This window comes from Sinocyclocheilus anshuiensis, unplaced genomic scaffold (genome assembly GCF_001515605.1).
Source record: "Sinocyclocheilus anshuiensis isolate Anshui unplaced genomic scaffold, SAMN03320099.WGS_v1.1 scaffold569, whole genome shotgun sequence".
In the NCBI taxonomy this organism is placed as follows: Eukaryota; Metazoa; Chordata; class Actinopteri; order Cypriniformes; family Cyprinidae; genus Sinocyclocheilus; species Sinocyclocheilus anshuiensis.
In genome coordinates, this window is record NW_015536511.1 from 1,336,504 (window position 1) to 1,354,298 (window position 17,795).

Consider the following 17,795-nt stretch of genomic DNA (forward strand, 5'->3'; position numbering starts at 1 on the left):
TGTTTATTGGGTGAGGGGTCTGTGACTATTTGTTAATCTAATGAATAACTGATTTGTTAAATCTAATGAAAAACGGTGAGTCTGATTGGTCCATACGCTACAATGCCATTATTTTATAACTCTGCAAACGCAAAGTGTGATTGATTTCTGTTGTGCCCTCCCGGGTGAACTTTGAGAAGAAACACTATTTGATGCATCCGTCCAAATCCAGTGTCATGGTGCTGTCTGTTTTCTTCAGGACAATAGCGATGAATAACATCAAAGGACTTTGCCAGAGGGATCTGCATCAGAACTGACTGGGCTTCCTGTTCCACATGGGAAATTACAGTCCTTGTGTGTCAACCTATCCGTCTCCAACTGGTCGATGTAGTGTGTTTCCAGACAAGCATCAGCATCAAGGCTCAAATTTACCGGATCATTAGAAATGAAAAGAAATCCCAGTCAGACAATTATTTCACGCAGACACAGGCAAAATGAGGGAGCGCTTTAGTGGCCTGTCTCAAATCTCACTCCTCAGTCCTCTAATGGAAAAGTGGAGGAGATCCCTGTTATATGTATATATATATATATATATATATATAAAGATATCTATACTTTTACTTGAGTATGGCTTTCAGGTACTTTATACACCACTGGAAAAAAATGTATCACAGTTTTCATAAAAATTAATGAATGAATGAATGGCTACACTTTAGAATAGGGAACACATATTCACTCTAAGAGTTTTCCCTCAATAAACGGCTAATTTGCCTCTAATTAACGATTAGAAGGGTAATTGCTAAGTTTAGGTATGGGGTAGGAATAATGGATCTAAAATATGGTCATGCAGAATAAGGCATTATTATGTGCTAAAATGAAATAAATTTGTAGCTAGTTTGTTTTCCACATAACTTGTGTCAATTATGTAAGCGTAATTGAGTATGTGTACTATAAAAAAGCACATAATAATGCCTTATTCTGCATGACCATATTTTAGATCCATTATTCCTACCCCATACCTAAACTTAGCAATTACCCTTCTAATCGTTAATTAGAGGCAAATTAGCCGTTTATTGAGGGAAAACTCTTAGAGTGAATATGTGTTCCCTATTCTAAAGTGTAGCCATTCATTCATTCATTCATTTTTATGAAAACTGTGATACATTTTTTTCCAGTGGTGTATAAAGTACCTGAAAGCCATACTCAAGTAAAAGTATAGATATCTTACCAGAAAATGACTTTGGCAGAAGTTGAAGTCACCGTTTAGAGTATTACTTGAATAAAAGTCTTAAAGTATGTGAGATTTATTGTACTTAAGTACAATCTTAAACGTACTTAAGTATTGAAAGTAAAAGTACAAGTAAGTGCAAAATGGAAAAGAAGCAAATAAATATATATAAAAAATGTTCATACACAGCTTGAGTAGCAAGATCGTGTTCAGTTTTAACTCTTTCTTCCACACGGTTCGCAAAATTTCAAAATCGCTGGTAGCCCTTCGGGCAGACATTCTTCAGATTTTGGTAACCCAAAATGAATTTAAGTAGCCCGAATAAAAAAAAAAAATAAGACATTGGCTGAACTTCACTGCGGACAAATCAGCATGATAAAAAAACTTCAGTGATTGCTTTTTTTCTTCAAATAACAAGTCAAGAGGGGTGCAACAGATCATAAAACCCATGGCTCGGATCATATTGCATTATCATATCAGATTAATATATTTCATATCAGAACAGATCAGATCATTTTGCTGATGAGCAAAATATGGTTCTTTATTATTTAAATAACAGAATACTTATTTGATACCACAGCAAAAACTAATAGCATAGATGTAACGATTCACTCAACTCATGATGGGATTCACGATACTGATTTCACAATACAATTTTCTCACAATTTTTCTTTTTAACAAAATGAGATTTAAGACATTCATATAAACAAACTAAGGCTTTGGCTGTGATTTTTCCATTTAAAATCAGAGGCAACCACTGCATTTTAACAGAATATAACAGTGCTCGTGGTTTAAAGCGAAGCACACTGGAATTAATAATTCACTGAAAATGCAACGCGAGTCTCTGGTCTCTCTGCAATCTCTGATGTAATCAGCCTGGTTTCCTTTATATTAGCACTGTTTTGGACGGATTGTTTGAATGTATTCACTAACTGGATCATTGGACTGAAAACTTTCCCAGAGTTTAGCAGCCCCTGCTCCTGGAGAGCTACCATCCTGCAGATTTCAGTTCTAACCATGCTTCAACACACCTGTCTGAAATTAACAAGTAGCCTTGAACACCTTGATTACCTGGTTCAGGTGTGTTTGGTTGGGGTTGGAGCTGAAATCTTTAGGACGGTAGCTCTCCAGGAGCAAGGTTGGAGAACCCTGGGTTAAGGCAATTGGTATAGTGGTCTGTTGGCATCTCTGTCTGGTCCTGTTGGTATTGCAGCTTGACTTGTAGTTATAGAAAATACTCTAAACCAGTGGTTCCAAATCCTGGTCCTGGAGAACCCCCAACACTGCACATTTTTTGGTGTCTCTCTTATCTGACACTCACATTTGAGGTCTTAGGAGTCTTCACTAATGAGCTGATGAGTTGAATCAGGTGTGTTTAAATAGGGAGACATCTAAAATGTGCAGTGTTGGGGGTTCTCCAGGACCAGGATTGGGAACCACCGCTCTAAACCAGTGGTTGCCAACCACTTTCCTCGAGGCCCCCAACACTGCACGTTTTCCATGTCTCCCTCATCTATCACACCTGATTCAGATCATCAGCCCATTAGTGGATACTGCAAGACCTGAAGTGGGTGTGTCAGATATAGGGCCTGTTTACACCTGGTCATTTCATGCGTTTTCGCTGATCGGATATCGATCTGATTTGTTATATGACACTCTGAATAATGAAGTTAAGCACTGAAATTTCATGAAATTATTATCCTCTAATTACAACATTTGTATATGAATTTAAACAGAAATATGTGCAGTGGATGTGCTGCTTACGACCAATTTTCCTGTGGTATGTGATTTAATGTTGTAATCACAGCGAGGATTGCTTAGCGTATGACAATTCCGCTTTAAATTGTGTTCTAAATAGCAAAACTCATGTTCTGAGAAAATACTTTTGCACTAATAATGATCATTGATGTGAACTTGATTCGTCTGATGGCTTTGGAACATAGACGGTAACGACAGACAGAAGTATGCGCTCGTTGATCAAACAGTCCATTGGTCTGATGACAGTAGAACTGTTCACAGATGTCACGCACAGACAGCAGCCTAATGATAACCCCTTTCGTGCTCTTCCCAATATTGTTATATATATATATATATATATATAATGACTGTTTTAAAGTATGTAGTTAATAGTTTATGTTTTCTGCATAACTGATGTCCTTTAAGCATTAAGCCTTTATTTTAAAATGCTTTTGGGTTCATGAGAAACATAAATCCAGTCCAGTGTGTCCAAACTTTTACTGCTACTGATTGTGCGCTCTTCAAGAGTGTGTAGGAAGCAGAGCTGTAGCATTGTACCATAACTAAGGAACCGAGCAACCTATTTACATGAGACAAGGCTGTTTTTAGTCTATTGATTTTCTGCAATTGTTTGACTAGCGCGGAAAGCTGATGTGAAGAAAATTAACATCATTCATTGGCTACGAGGTCACAGAATGATTTGTCTTTAAATGCCAATAATGATTTATCATCAGGCACAGAGCTGCGAACCTTCTGAGGGGCACCAGGCTTTAAGAATCTGAACACATAAGCAAACATTTAGCAATAGCAAGCATTTTATTGTGAACCATGATGTAAATGTTATGCTGTATCAGAAGTCTGGACTGAATATATGGAATGGTTCTTAAATGCTTGACAGTTTTGTAGATACATGTAAATTGTGTATATACTGTACATTAATTTCTTTACAACACTAAAATTTCACATAAATAAATACAAATTAGTAAGTGGTTAAGTAAGTGTATGAATTAGAACTGACAGCGAACAAAAATCAACCAATAAGCATGCAACTTTATTTGTTCCATTTGAACTTTTTATTTGAACTTTTTACATTAACACATCGACTGTAAGACCTGTACGAACATCATTCGGTTATGAGCGGGAACTATTAAATGTTTGCTTGGAGGATTAACAGTTTGGATTTAATACGTGTGGAATGGGAAGAACTGCAGGGAAATTATTTTAGGACTCGTAGGACGGCTTTGAGGTTAATTTGTCTTTCATTTGCCTGAATTGCTCGTAGGAGGTTTCATCCACATTAATATGGGTAGATGACTTTAAAACTGAAAGTAATTGAAAATAATTTGAGATCACTGAGATGTAAACAGGATATTACTCTCAATACGATCTCTATTGCTTTACCACTCAAAGTGTAGAGGAGGCGTTTTTGGTTCCTGACCTTGATGAATGCGTGGAGCGCTGACGTTACACTAGAAATAAAAATGACTGTGTACTCTTATCTTTGCTCCATTCAATGCCGTTTTCAGGTTCTTCTGGGAATGTCCAACAGTACGTGGTCGGAAATTACATTTATGACGTGATGTGCGATTTTGGCTGGAATAAAATAAACACAAAGGCTGATTTCTTTCTCTCTTTTTCACATTTCGGTAAAACAGGAAGCATATGTTGAGCTAGTAAAAACAAATGATGCTAATTATGTGTGTTATAGTGCTCCTTCTGTGTATTTAAGCATTCTCATACTGAAATGGAGATTTATGGGAAATGTATTTTAGCCACACATGCCTGTTACCTTATAAACATGCAAAATGAATTGTACTTCATACTGCAAAAATAAAGCACTACCGTGCTATTCCGATCAAAGTCATCATGAATTTTCATTACATTCCTATTCAGTGCCTCTTGGACAATAACTTCACCTTTCCTCAGTCGCTGACAGTTGTAAGTCTTTGTGCAAACCCAGTGCATAAACTCAAAAAACAGTATCAGAAGCCTCAGGCACTGAGGCCGTCAGCTAGAAATATCGTGATTTATATTGTTTGATGCTTTATGAGGACACCTTTCATGAGAGTCCTTTTGAATTTTATTTATGAGATAAATATTCATTGTTTACTCAGGTGACATTAGCCCTTGTGTATGAAAAATTGAACTGGAATCTCTTTAAAGAGAGGCTATCCTTCAGTGATTAATCAACGGGAGCGCGGCACCTGTTTTTACTATGCAAAAGAAATCAATGGTCTATGAAATTCATACTTTAATTATTTGGTGAATAAATTGGTCTTGGGGAAATTCAATTGGACCACGAGGAAGTTTATCTCTCTCTTTCTTTTCTCCTGTTCTGCAGCGAGAAAGTCTATGTGACTATGATATAGTCGACATAAGGCAAACAGTGTGAGATCAGAGTAGTAAACCGCTCTCTCATATCTCCTGGATTTATATGGCATAATATGACTGCTTCAGAGTTACAGAAAAACACACATCATTTTGTTCTGTTGACAGCCTGTCTTTTGTCATTTGGTTTCTAGCTCAGTGTGACATGATAAAGAATACTTTATTCCTCTGCGTATCTGTACGGAATAAGAAATGTGCCTGGGTACTCGGAAGTGACAGTAATGATTGATCACGAAAACATAATGATTGCATGTCTTGACTTTTTTTTTTTCCAACTTCAGAACTATAATTTGTAATATTGTGATTGGTTATGGAGACATTTTGGGTGGTGCCTTGCGGTCAAATGATGTAAATGTGATGGAACAAAAAGCAGGATCGAAGTCGAAGTCTGAGACCATCTTGTCTATAAAAAGTTGAAACCATCTGATTTGAGTTCAGCCCAAGCTCCTTAAACTATGTTCTTGGAATTAATTTAAGATGGACTTAGGTCAAAACAAAAATTAGCATAGAAGAGATGTGATTTATTGTTTTCTGCTTTATTGTGTAGGGCCTGGTCTGGACACAAGGGTTACTTTCCTCATTCCAATGCAGTTCGGTACAGTATGCAAACATGAAACCATATCTCTGTACATTTTTATAACATGCTGGTTATGATTGCCCTGAACACTGTAGTAGAGAGCAGTGAATTAATCCATATCACCTACACATCAGCTCCCAGACTCCCCCTCCTATGAGCCCTCACTCTGACAAGGTCAGCGTGCTACAATGCAGATTCAGACAGGGGTTTCCTTAGGGACATGTGCGTTGTTCTCGCAGCTCATCTGCTTGCTCTCCTTCTGACCCGGCAGAGATCATCTACAGCTGGGTGTTCAATGAGCTTCCCTCGTTCGTGGCAGAGGACAGCCGGCGATTCATCTCGCAGGAAACGGGAAATCTGTATATCTCCAAGGTGCAGCCCTCGGACGTGGGCAGCTACGTGTGCCAAGTGAAGAACACTGTGACCAACGCCAGGGTCCTGAGCCCACCGACGCCTCTGGCTCTCAAAACAGATGGTGAGATATTATACGCACTTCACACACACACACACACACACACACACACACACACACACACATTCCTACTCCCTGAACCCCCATCACCTGCACAGCAGAACTAGGCTGGATGCCAAGCACCACTCTTGGTGAACTGAACTGATGAATCAATGCCATGACATGAAGTCTCTTTGCTAATAAATTAAATGAAGACATTCCTTTACCATTTTAGCTCGTCTTAAAAAAAATTACTGTAGCTTCAGCTGGCACAAGGGGCAATATAAATAAAAATGTAGGTCACAATATTTTAAACATTTTGTGAGATAGCAATATATATTATAGCATACACATTCATGCTGTTCACTTACCTGATACTGTACTTAAGATTAAAATCCAACATGTTACCAATGTGCAGTTTGTAAAAGTGAGATGTGCTATTACTAAGCAATCAGACATATGATTCTGGGCTAGTATATAATAAATGGGAGACAGAAACCCATAGGCTTACATTGAAGGTGGGACCTGAGCCATATTTGAGGCTGTTATAGAGACCTGAAGTGATTTTTTTTATTTTACCATGTTAGGTGAAACCACCTAACAACATGTTAACAATAAAGCAGAAGAATAAAATAAACGCTCACAGAAAATTTTAAAATTGTTTTAACTTTTTTAAAATTGTATTCTTTATGATTTTATTTACATTTAAGTAATGTATAGTCAAATTAAATCGTATAACAAAACAGGTTTTCCTTACATGCTGATTGGTTGTGTTCACGCAGCATTGTATTTCAACGACCATTTATTCGGATAATTTTCAAAATATTACTGTTATTGTGTCATGAAATGTAGTTTTAAAAGTATTTAATGCGAGAATGTAGTTGCTCAAAACTCAAATCTGCGGTTTATTTATAAAGACAGTGCCTATTTAAAAATGTGTTTCGCCGATTCGGGAGACGTGAGCTCCACGCGATCAGTGGGCGCTAAGTGCTCATGTTTCCCGACGAGAGCAGCCTCAACTCGGCTACTTCTTCTGACATTTGCCGCTGGCTCTGATGTCTCTTTAGTTGTTAAACATAAGATATCATTTGGTTTGGGTAAATCTAACAGGTAATCTTTGGTTTTTATTCTATTAATCTATTAATATGTTAAAATGAAAATAAAAAGAGGCAATACTGTTTGATATAATATTTTGTTATTACTGTAGCTTCAGCTGGCACAAGGGGCAATATAAATAAAAATGTAGGTCACAATATTTTAAACATTTTGTGAGATAGCAATATATATTATAGCATACACATTCATGCTGTTCACTTACCTGATACTGTACTTAAGATTAAAATCCAACATGTTACCAATGTGCAGTTTGTAAAAGTGAGATGTGCTATTACTAAGCAATCAGACATATGATTCTGGGCTAGTATATAATAAATGGGAGACAGAAACCCATAGGCTTACATTGAAGGTGGGACCTGAGCCATATTTGAGGCTGTTATAGAGACCTGAAGTGATTTTTTTTATTTTACCATGTTAGGTGAAACCACCTAACAACATGTTAACAATAAAGCAGAAGAATAAAATAAACGCTCACAGAAAATTTTAAAATTGTTTTAACTTTTTTAAAATTGTATTCTTTATGATTTTATTTACATTTAAGTAATGTATAGTCAAATTAAATCGTATAACAAAACAGGTTTTCCTTACATGCTGATTGGTTGTGTTCACGCAGCATTGTATTTCAACGACCATTTATTCGGATAATTTTCAAAATATTACTGTTATTGTGTCATGAAATGTAGTTTTAAAAGTATTTAATGCGAGAATGTAGTTGCTCAAAACTCAAATCTGCGGTTTATTTATAAAGACAGTGCCTATTTAAAAATGTGTTTCGCCGATTCGGGAGACGTGAGCTCCACGCGATCAGTGGGCGCTAAGTGCTCATGTTTCCCGACGAGAGCAGCCTCAACTCGGCTACTTCTTCTGACATTTGCCGCTGGCTCTGATGTCTCTTTAGTTGTTAAACATAAGATATCATTTGGTTTGGGTAAATCTAACAGGTAATCTTTGGTTTTTATTCTATTAATCTATTAATATGTTAAAATGAAAATAAAAAGAGGCAATACTGTTTGATATAATATTTTGTTTCATTGTAATATAGGCTATATACATTCCCTGAACTACATTTCTGCGGCTATTAATATGTTTAAATGAAAACGAAAGGAGGCAGTGGTGTTTGATATCATATTTCGTCTTATTGTAAATACAGTGAGGAAAATTGCAGTAGCCAAGGCGAGCTGACTGACGTTATCAAGTACGCTGCTGTTTGCAGAATTACCGGACTTGCGTCGTCCCGTCAGCAGGAGTTCACATTCCCATGTCGAACTCGCAAAATCCGAACTACCGAGGATGCAAGTCCAAAATGTGCGTACTTGGTATTGAGAAATGCGCGCAGACCTACGTCACCAGACTATTTGCCTATTCTTCACGATACTTTAGACCACGATGGAAACGCAGACAGCAGCAGGTCTGGGGGGAAACAATTTCCTGGGAAAAAAGTTCCTGGGACAAATTGTTCCAGGTAATTTCTTTGGAAAAACGGCTTTACTTTATATGACGAAAAAATATTTAACTTGCGCTTTTATTCATATATAAACAATTGATCAGGGAACATATACAAAAGTTCAACCATTCTTGCTTGATCCGCGAACAAATCTCATTGGTTCTTGCGGAAGCTCAAACGTACTAGTATGATACGTGAGAATGAATCCTATTGGCTTTTGCGCGTCAAGCAAGCATACTTGAGCTTCTATGATCAAATTTAAATGCCGTAATGTTAAATGCTATGAATAAAGGCCTAATTTAAATCTGTTCATCATAAAAAGCAATCAAGCAAGACGTGGATTAAACTGCTCGATTCATATGGATTTATTTTACAATTCATTTTGAAGCGGGTTTTGGGTCAACAGACTTTTAGTGGGGGGACAGAAACCACCAAATTCCATTCAAAATATATTAATTTGTGTTGAACGAAAGTATTATGGGTTTGGAACAACATGAGGGTGAGTAAATTAAAGTTACTGGCAGCCATATCACCCTGCAGCCCAAGACTGGTTGCCCACTGAAGCTAAGCAGGGTTGAGCCTGGTCAGTACCGGCCAAACTCGCCCATTGGCCTCTGACCATCATGGCCTCCTAACCATCCCCATATCTGCTGATTGGCTTCATCACTCTGTCTCCTCTCCACCAATGAGCTGGTGTGTGGTGGGCGTTCTGGCACAATATGGCTGCCATCGCATCATCCAGGTGGATGCTGCACACTGGTGGTGGACGAGGAGATCCCCCTGACAATGTAAAGCGCTTTGAGTGCTCAGAAAAGCGCTATATAAATGTAATGAATTATTATTATTTTTTATTATTATAAATGATGACAGAATGCTCATTTTTTGGTGAACTAAACTTTTCACTTGTTCCGATAATATCTCAAGAAAGCATGGCAGAGAAGCAACAGCAACCGAAGGGGCGGGGCTTAGCTGGCTAATCGTAAATTGATTGGAATGCCCATTCCCTACCATGCGACAGTGTTTTCCATAATCAAGATGGAAACGATATTCAAATTTCAAATAACAAATGTCAGTTTGTAATTTCAAATGCCATGTTAGCCATCATTTCCCATAGAGAGAGGCTTGTAAATGTGTTTTAAGGTAACAGCTGGGCTTGTGAGATTTTTTGAAGCTCTGAATCCCAATACAGGAAAAAGTCCATCAATATCTCAGAAGGCTAGAAATAATGGATGTGCCTGCAAATCAGGCTTGAAAGAAAATGTGGCAGTTTTTCAGTGGCGTGACAAGCGGGTCAGCTGTCTATATTAGTGCTTTTATGCCATGTGAAGCCGATTTAATGAGACGTCTGACTTATATATGTAGTTTATATGCCTCATTCTCTCTTCTTCCTTCTCGTTGCACGAGTGGCCTTTAGGGCCAAACCGAAAGTGTCATGAATTCCAAAACATCCACATTAAACAGAGAGCATGAGGTGCTTTATCTTTTGCTTTAGAGCACTTTTTCCACAGACAATGCGCTCTGGTGAAACTGCCCATCGGGGAAATCATTTCCCAGCATAAAATTAACCGAATCAATGGTCCTCTTCCAGAATGGGCCGTAGCTTCTTTAATAGTAGATTCCCGAGGGCCAAGCGGGGGAGCCAAACACCCGGGTGTCACTTCAGGCATTTTTCCATACTTCACAAACACACACGCATCACCTGCCGCCGGTACATGTCAATGTCAGCCGCCCCGGAACGCAATCCCAGAACAGCCGGCTAAATGGACTACAGTGCCCTAAAAGCTTGTTTTTGCCTACGTTGCTTAATGTTGCACGTCCTTTGTGAGGGCACCATGTCCCCTTCGGCATGCTCTTCGGCATTTGCATAACCTTGTTGTTGAGAAAGGTTCCTCAGAGACATGCACGCATCTAAACGCATTAGCATACTAAATTGGATTTGTGCCTCTCCTTAGCACAGATTGCAAATGCAAGTAGTGTCACGTTCTCTGGTCGCACTCGGAAGTTAGAGAAAGAGCAGAGACGGAAGGCTGGAGAGGAAAAGAAAAGTCCCGAGGGTTGTCTCAGAGCCACAGGTGGTAGAGTCAGGATGAATTGCTTTGTGGCAGCTGCATTTGCAAATAGCCATATAGTCGGGGTCTCATGCGGAATGAGCGCCAGTTCAGCGAGAGGTTAGTCACCCATAACACAAGCACGGCTGATGGGAGTCTTTATTCATTCCACGCCTGACGTACGCAGCGTTCGCTTGGCAGACGTTGTGTGGGAAGCATCACGCGTTCGGCAGCTAAACGGCTCGGCGGGCTGCGCCTAAAAGCCTGAAAATTATTTTGGCCCCCTCTGGCCAAGCTCGAACTGCCTCGCTTTCAGCCGGTCTTCCAGTGATCTCGATCTGCACCAATCTACAGCCCACTATTCATGTTTTCTGCTGAGGCAGGATGATAATTAACTGCACGAGAGGCTCCGCACAGGAATGCGCAGGTGAAGCACTTCACCTATGTCCTTCCCTTGGCTAAGACGCTCTTAATCAAAGCTGCCCAACTGAATCCGCGCTCGGCTGCACCTACAGGGCAAGTCATGCATCTTCCCCACCCGCGAAACAGCAAAGGCAGCGGAGGCCTTCTGTCCTTATGTGATGAATCGCACCTTAATAGATGCGACTCGGATGGAACAATAACTCTCATAGAGCTGGAGCACTCGCAAAACACTTGGTGGTGCTGGGATTGCTCGTCCTTCCCGCTTGGCCTTGGACCTTGAAGGGGCAGCATTTTTAAGTGGATGGTCAAGCATTTCTGAGGCCTTCATCATTGTCATTCATTTATAGGAGAGAAGGTATCGGTGTCCTTAGATTCGAAGAGCGAAAGTGCAGTGGCTTCAATTATTGAGCTACGAATGTTGGGTCAGTGTTTCAAATAACATTTCAAATGTCACTAATGGCCATAAAAAATGCATACTGATAGCATTGATGTCTCATTCTCTAATAATACCATTGTGTACATGCTTTTCTAATCATAAAATGAGAAACCTGAGATGCTGGGGGAAAAAAAAAAGGTCTCAGAGTGCTGTGCAAAAACTCCGGTCTTCATTTTGAATATGACTACCATGTCTATTGCTTGCCCACAGAATGCCCCCAAATTTTAACTAAAGTAGTATGAATGATTACTTTGTTTTGTTTTGTGCTTGTAAAGTTTCTGTTTTCAATGTAACATCTGGCAGAACTAGCCTTTCTGGACTGTAGTGTACAGTATTGGTTTCCCCAAAAATGCAGGATTGTTGGGAGAAACTACAGGCACAGTATCAAAATCAGTGAATGACTCAAGACAAGTACCTCTGTTTCTGGTACCTAGTACCTAAGGCAAGCTGTCAGTGCCCAAATGAGGCTAATGTTATTGCACTAACATCTAGTTGTTTAGTTGAGGTTCGTACACATTATGTGGATTTTATATAAATACAGTTGTCACTAGCTGAATTTTGCAAGAGTTAATTTAGTCGTAGAATGCAGTTGTCACTCTTGTAAATAAGCGCACACAACATGTTTGAGCACTCTGAAGAATGACAGAATGTACTGGTGTAGCACTGTGCCAGTCATATTTAAATAAAGCCAGTGTCATGCTTTTCAGTGCAAGCACGCTTCTTTTTATGCAAATCAGGCTTAGTCATAAATGCGCTATGATACCCATTCGAAATTTTTTTAAGGCTATTTTAAAAGATATTCATTAAATGTGTTCACGCATTTGTAACACTTTACAGAATTTGATCATATTAATATTTTACTATTTTAAACCTATAATTCTTTTATTCTGACAGCCTTAGTTTTAAAAATGAAATATCCAAAATAATTATTTTTAAGTCTTCACATCTCTATCATCGTGACATAGTTGTGTATTGTGTATATTCCTGCATATTTGGTCCTTGTCACTGTCATCTTCAGCATTTTTCAATGAAAAATGGATGAATGAATGAATGTTGTCAAATATTAAAAAGTCAATTTAAAAAAATTACAATAGTTGAATACATTTCTTGCAATGGCAATTTAGAAACTAACATGATGTTGTTATAAAAGCATACTTTTTTTTTCCCAATATAAATAGGATTTTCTACATTTAAATGTTTAACTACATTTATGTTTTAGTAAAGGGTTTCCTAGCAAAGGGATCATCATGTTTGTTGAGGTTCTCGGCATCAAAAAAGTTTGAAAAACCCCTGCATTAGGTCATTGACCAGGACAAATATGTATTGTAGAAGCTCCTGCCACACTAAGCAAGAAATCAGAATGACCTTTCATGATGGGCATTTCTCTCAAACTGCCATTTCAGTTCACATCATGATGTCACGATAAACATTTATTGGGCCTTCAGAAATAATTTTTAAAAAGGTCTTGTGAGTTATGCCTCAGTGATGTGTTCAGACACTGAGTGGACGTGCTAAGGATGTATATAAATGCTCCAATAGGTGCAATGTGGACTACAGAATGAATCATCACATGACACATCTCATAATTGTGATTTTAATGGGAAGTGAAATGGTGCTGTGATGATGCACTGCATCACATGATCACACATTAAACATTCTGACAATTGAATTGTACGCTTTCTTTTGTTACGGATGACAAGGACCTTGACAGTCATTTGTTTCCAACAGACCATCCATTTATTTCTGTTTTCAAGGAGTAGTTCACCCAAAAATTTACATTTGGTCATCATTTACTCACCCTTATGTTGTTCCAAACCAAAGTGACTTTCTTTCTTTTGGGTAAAATACAAGTTTAGCAGAATATTCACGCTGCTCTTATCCATACAATAAAAGTGAATGGCATGGTCAAGCTTCAAAAATGACTAAAAGCATCATAAAGCCATAAATAGCCATGATTTGTGTACAATATTTAAAGTCCATAGAAACTATTGCATGACTTTAGATGGCATAGGATATAGTGCAAAATTTGTATGAAGTACTTTGATAACTTTTTGATAACCCACCATTCATTTTAATTGTATGGAAAAGAGTAGCACGAACATACGAAGAACAAAATCATAAAGGTGAATAAATGCCCTTTAAAAGTTTTTGCACCGCCATGTAGATTTTCTCATGGAGTTATGTTTGCTTTCAATTTGCACTTTTGCTTGGGTTTAGTCATTAGAAAATAGATGTGAATCCCAGCATTGGGATAATGGATTTTTTCATTAGCAGTTGGATGTAAAAGCTTTAAACGGCTGATGGATGCCCAGACTTTCATCAGGTGATTGTTCTGCATAGCACAACAAAAGAAAAGGAAAATTGCATAGCACAAAACTACCCCATTCCATGTTAATAAATGGATTCAATTGTGATTTTAAATTGGCATCGCAACACAAAAAGGGTTCATGTATTTGTTTGGCACAGCTGGTCTAGAATTCAGTCCTATCAATTTCAGCCCTTCTAGACACTAAATAGGATACACAGAACATGCATTGCAGCGTAAACCAATATAATATTGCAAATTCATTATGCACATGGGATTGCTTTGAATCATAAATGTGTAACAAGTAAGGGGATTGAGATTGAAATTGAAAAGTTGTTTGGGGGAAAACGGACTGCTATCATAAAATAGGTTATAAATGTGCTGTTGATTACAGCTGTAGGCAAGGGGTCAGAGTTTGGCTGGTTCGTTTCAGCAGTTAGTCCCTGCTGGCCTGGTTCAGTAGATGCCATGCATACAGCAGTCTGTGGGCAAAAACCATCTTTGATGACCATTCAGAAGCAGCTTTGTAAAATCGCTGATGCTTAATTTTTTTGTCAGTCGTGGAGACATTTTAGTGATTCTTTCTGCAGGTGATGACACCAAGTGACTGTCTTTATGAGTGAATCCTTCAAATCATACATTTGACCAATTCATTCAAAAACACTGATTAATTTAGGTTCGTAACAACAAAGTATGTAACTAACACTGATTAATTCAGGAACAAACCCAGTGACTGTCTTTATGAATCATTCTTTCAATCAATTTTTTTTTTTTTTTTTTTTTTTTTTTTTTTTTTTTTTTTTTTTTTTTTTTTTTTTTTTTTTTTTTTTTTTTTTTTTTTTTTTTTTTAATTCTGACTCATTTTGGTATAAATCAAGTGTTTTGCATGAGTAAGTCATCGAATCATTTATTCAACTGATTCATACAGCAGCACTAATTTATTCAGGAAGGAAACGTGAATATATAAGTGGATCATTGGATCATTCATACAATCAATTAATTGAAAATATGCTGATTCATTCAGGTATGAAACTGTATTTATGAGTAAGTCACTGGATCACTCTTTCTCATATATATATAGGAATAAAACAAGTGACTGTCTTTTGATGAATCATCAGATCATTCATTCAGCAAATTCATTAAAAAATGCTGATTAATTCGGACTGAAAAAATTGACTGTGACTGTCTAAAGTGTTGTACCATAGCTTTGCTTGGAAATATACACTGAACAAAATTATAAACGCAACACTTTTGTTTTTGCCCCCATTTGTCATTCTGTGTAAAGGCCATATCACGCATTCATGCCACCTTCTTGTTATCTCAATAACTTCTCAGAAATGGACGTCATTTCTAGTGCTATTGATCTTTTCAAATGAGTAACAGAAGTTTGGCACATCTCTTGAACTAGTAATGGCACATCCTGAATTTGTGGCTGAAAAAAGTCTTTAGGACACTGTTTGGATTTCCTTACTTATTTATTTACTTTTATGTTGGACTGTTGAATAAAAGTAATATCGCACAAGTGTGTATATTGCTTAAATATAGTAGATTGCCAGTGGAAAGATTTTGGAGGGCTGTTTAAAGTGTCAAACAGCATAAAATGGATGTTTCCCACTTTCTATAATCTTTGGCTTTCATCAATGGTGGTCGAGACATGTTCTAGATTAAGGCACAATTGCAATATTTGTTATATTTTTCAAAGTGTGAAAAGGAAAGAAATACTTTTTCATGTAAAATGTATACACCAGTTTCCCATTTAATAAGACTGATAATGATAATTAGGCCCCTGAATGGGAGTGTTTCCCTTCGTAATTGCAGACTTACTCAATGCCAGCTGACATATCTCTCAGAAAATGGAATAGATGGGCCCTCACAACATTCGCATGAATAAACAAAGGATCTGTGTCCTCCGGCTACGACTGCAGAAGTGAAATGCAGCTATTCAAGATTCCTCTGCATTCCACGAAATTCTGCACATCAATTAGACTCCAGCGTGGTGCTGTTTTGAGGACAAATTTTCTCGCCCCGTTTTCCCAGCGGCCTCTGTAGTGTACTTGCAAAATAATTTAGTTTAGCAGCTTGTCATGCGAGCTACTGTGGAGAATTCCCTCTCTTTGTCACTGGCATCTACTGGGTTTGCCGTACCGTGGCACCTGTTTGCTGTGATCCCTCGAGCTTTGTTGTGCTAAATTGTAAATCCAGGAGATTGTTTACTCTTGTACAGTAGATGGAAATCATCAATGCATTAAGAATCATACCAATCTTTAACCTGTGAAGCTTGACGAATGAGATTGGACAAATAGGCTAACCTATTTTTTTTATAAGACAGTTTATTGAACCTTTAAACAAAACATGAAAAAAAATGTATTTATTTATTTATTTATTTATTGAGTATAATTTGATAAATCAGGCTTTTATGTCTCATATAGTATGATACAGGAGAATGTGGAGCTCATCTGGGAGGAAAAAAACTATTATTCAAGAGCAAACATATGCAATTTGGTGCATTTGCTGATATTTTATATGGCCAAATTTAAAAATTAAATTCTGATAGCTTGTAATGTAAATCAATGAGATCTTTGTAACTGTATAGCCGACTACATACAAAAATAAATATCAGTTGTTGTTGATCTATGTTTCCCAATAATATGTCCTAGTAAGATGATATTTAAATGCTTAGTTTATGATCAAAGCTCTGTAGTTCTGTATTGTGGGACAAAACATATTATACAAGGAATTTATATTATATTATATCATATCATATCATATTATATTATGCAAAGACGTCTATTTAAGTGTGGCTAAAGTGTCCATGAACCTTTTGGGGCTGCTATATGTGCAGTTGTCGCATTTATAAAATGTCCTGGGTTGTTGCACTATTGATTGTGAGGTCAATGTTCTAGAGCAGTTGCTCTGGATATTTCAGGCGATAGAGTCCTCATGAGCGATGTAATCCATCATATAAGAGCACCTCAGGCCTCTACTAAACCTACAAAGCACCTACACAGACCAAAAGAAAAAATAAAACACGAGCACAGTGCACAGGAAGCACAAGCTTCCTGTCACAAGCTTTAATTAATGAGTACAGGCTTCCAAAAAGCAACCGGGAAGATGCCAAGGTGGAATTTCATGTGAGTGGGGCAAAAGGTGTGAGTAATGTGCTGATCCAACACCTACAAACGGAGATATTTAGAGGTGTGCTGCCCCTTAGAGTCGGGTGTAGCAGAGCTAACGTATCTCAGTATAAAATCACTCGAAGGCCTTTAAACATGCCTGTTCACTTCAGCAAGCAGATCACAATCAGATTGCATTAAAAGCCGGGTGTAAATGCACTCAAGACGCACTGATCAGATCACTACAACCACATTTGAAGGTGCTAAGGGACAGATAAAGTGGGTTCAGATCTCTGCCGGATATAAAATGCAAGTCAGTTCCAGGCATAAATGGGGGAGACTTCATAAGAGCTTTACTAAACCACCTGAGTATGTGTCTGGTAGTGTTGTTAAAAATATAGATTTTTCATTACATTTTGATACTGAAAGATTTGAAACAGTTACAGTACTTACCTTTTTGGTTACACTTTACTTGAAGGGGTGTGCATAAGACTGTCATGACACCTTCATAATCATGACATGACACCTTCATAATCATGACATTAACACA

At 37.8% G+C, this 17,795-nt stretch overlaps 1 protein-coding gene across 3 annotated transcripts in view; it reads left to right on the forward strand.

The window, feature by feature from the left end:
* The window catches only part of cntn5 (contactin 5), a 377,750-nt gene that overhangs the window by 259,333 nt on the left and 100,622 nt on the right, over positions 1-17,795 (forward strand). For 2 of the 3 annotated variants that reach the window (XM_016490714.1, XM_016490721.1), the window contains exon 7: positions 6,181-6,384. In XM_016490714.1, the coding sequence (XP_016346200.1) occupies positions 6,181-6,384 (204 nt within the window). Of the gene's footprint in view, positions 1-5,899; positions 5,928-6,180; positions 6,385-17,795 lie in introns of those variants that run through there. The other variant, XM_016490730.1, reaches the window with a different exon arrangement.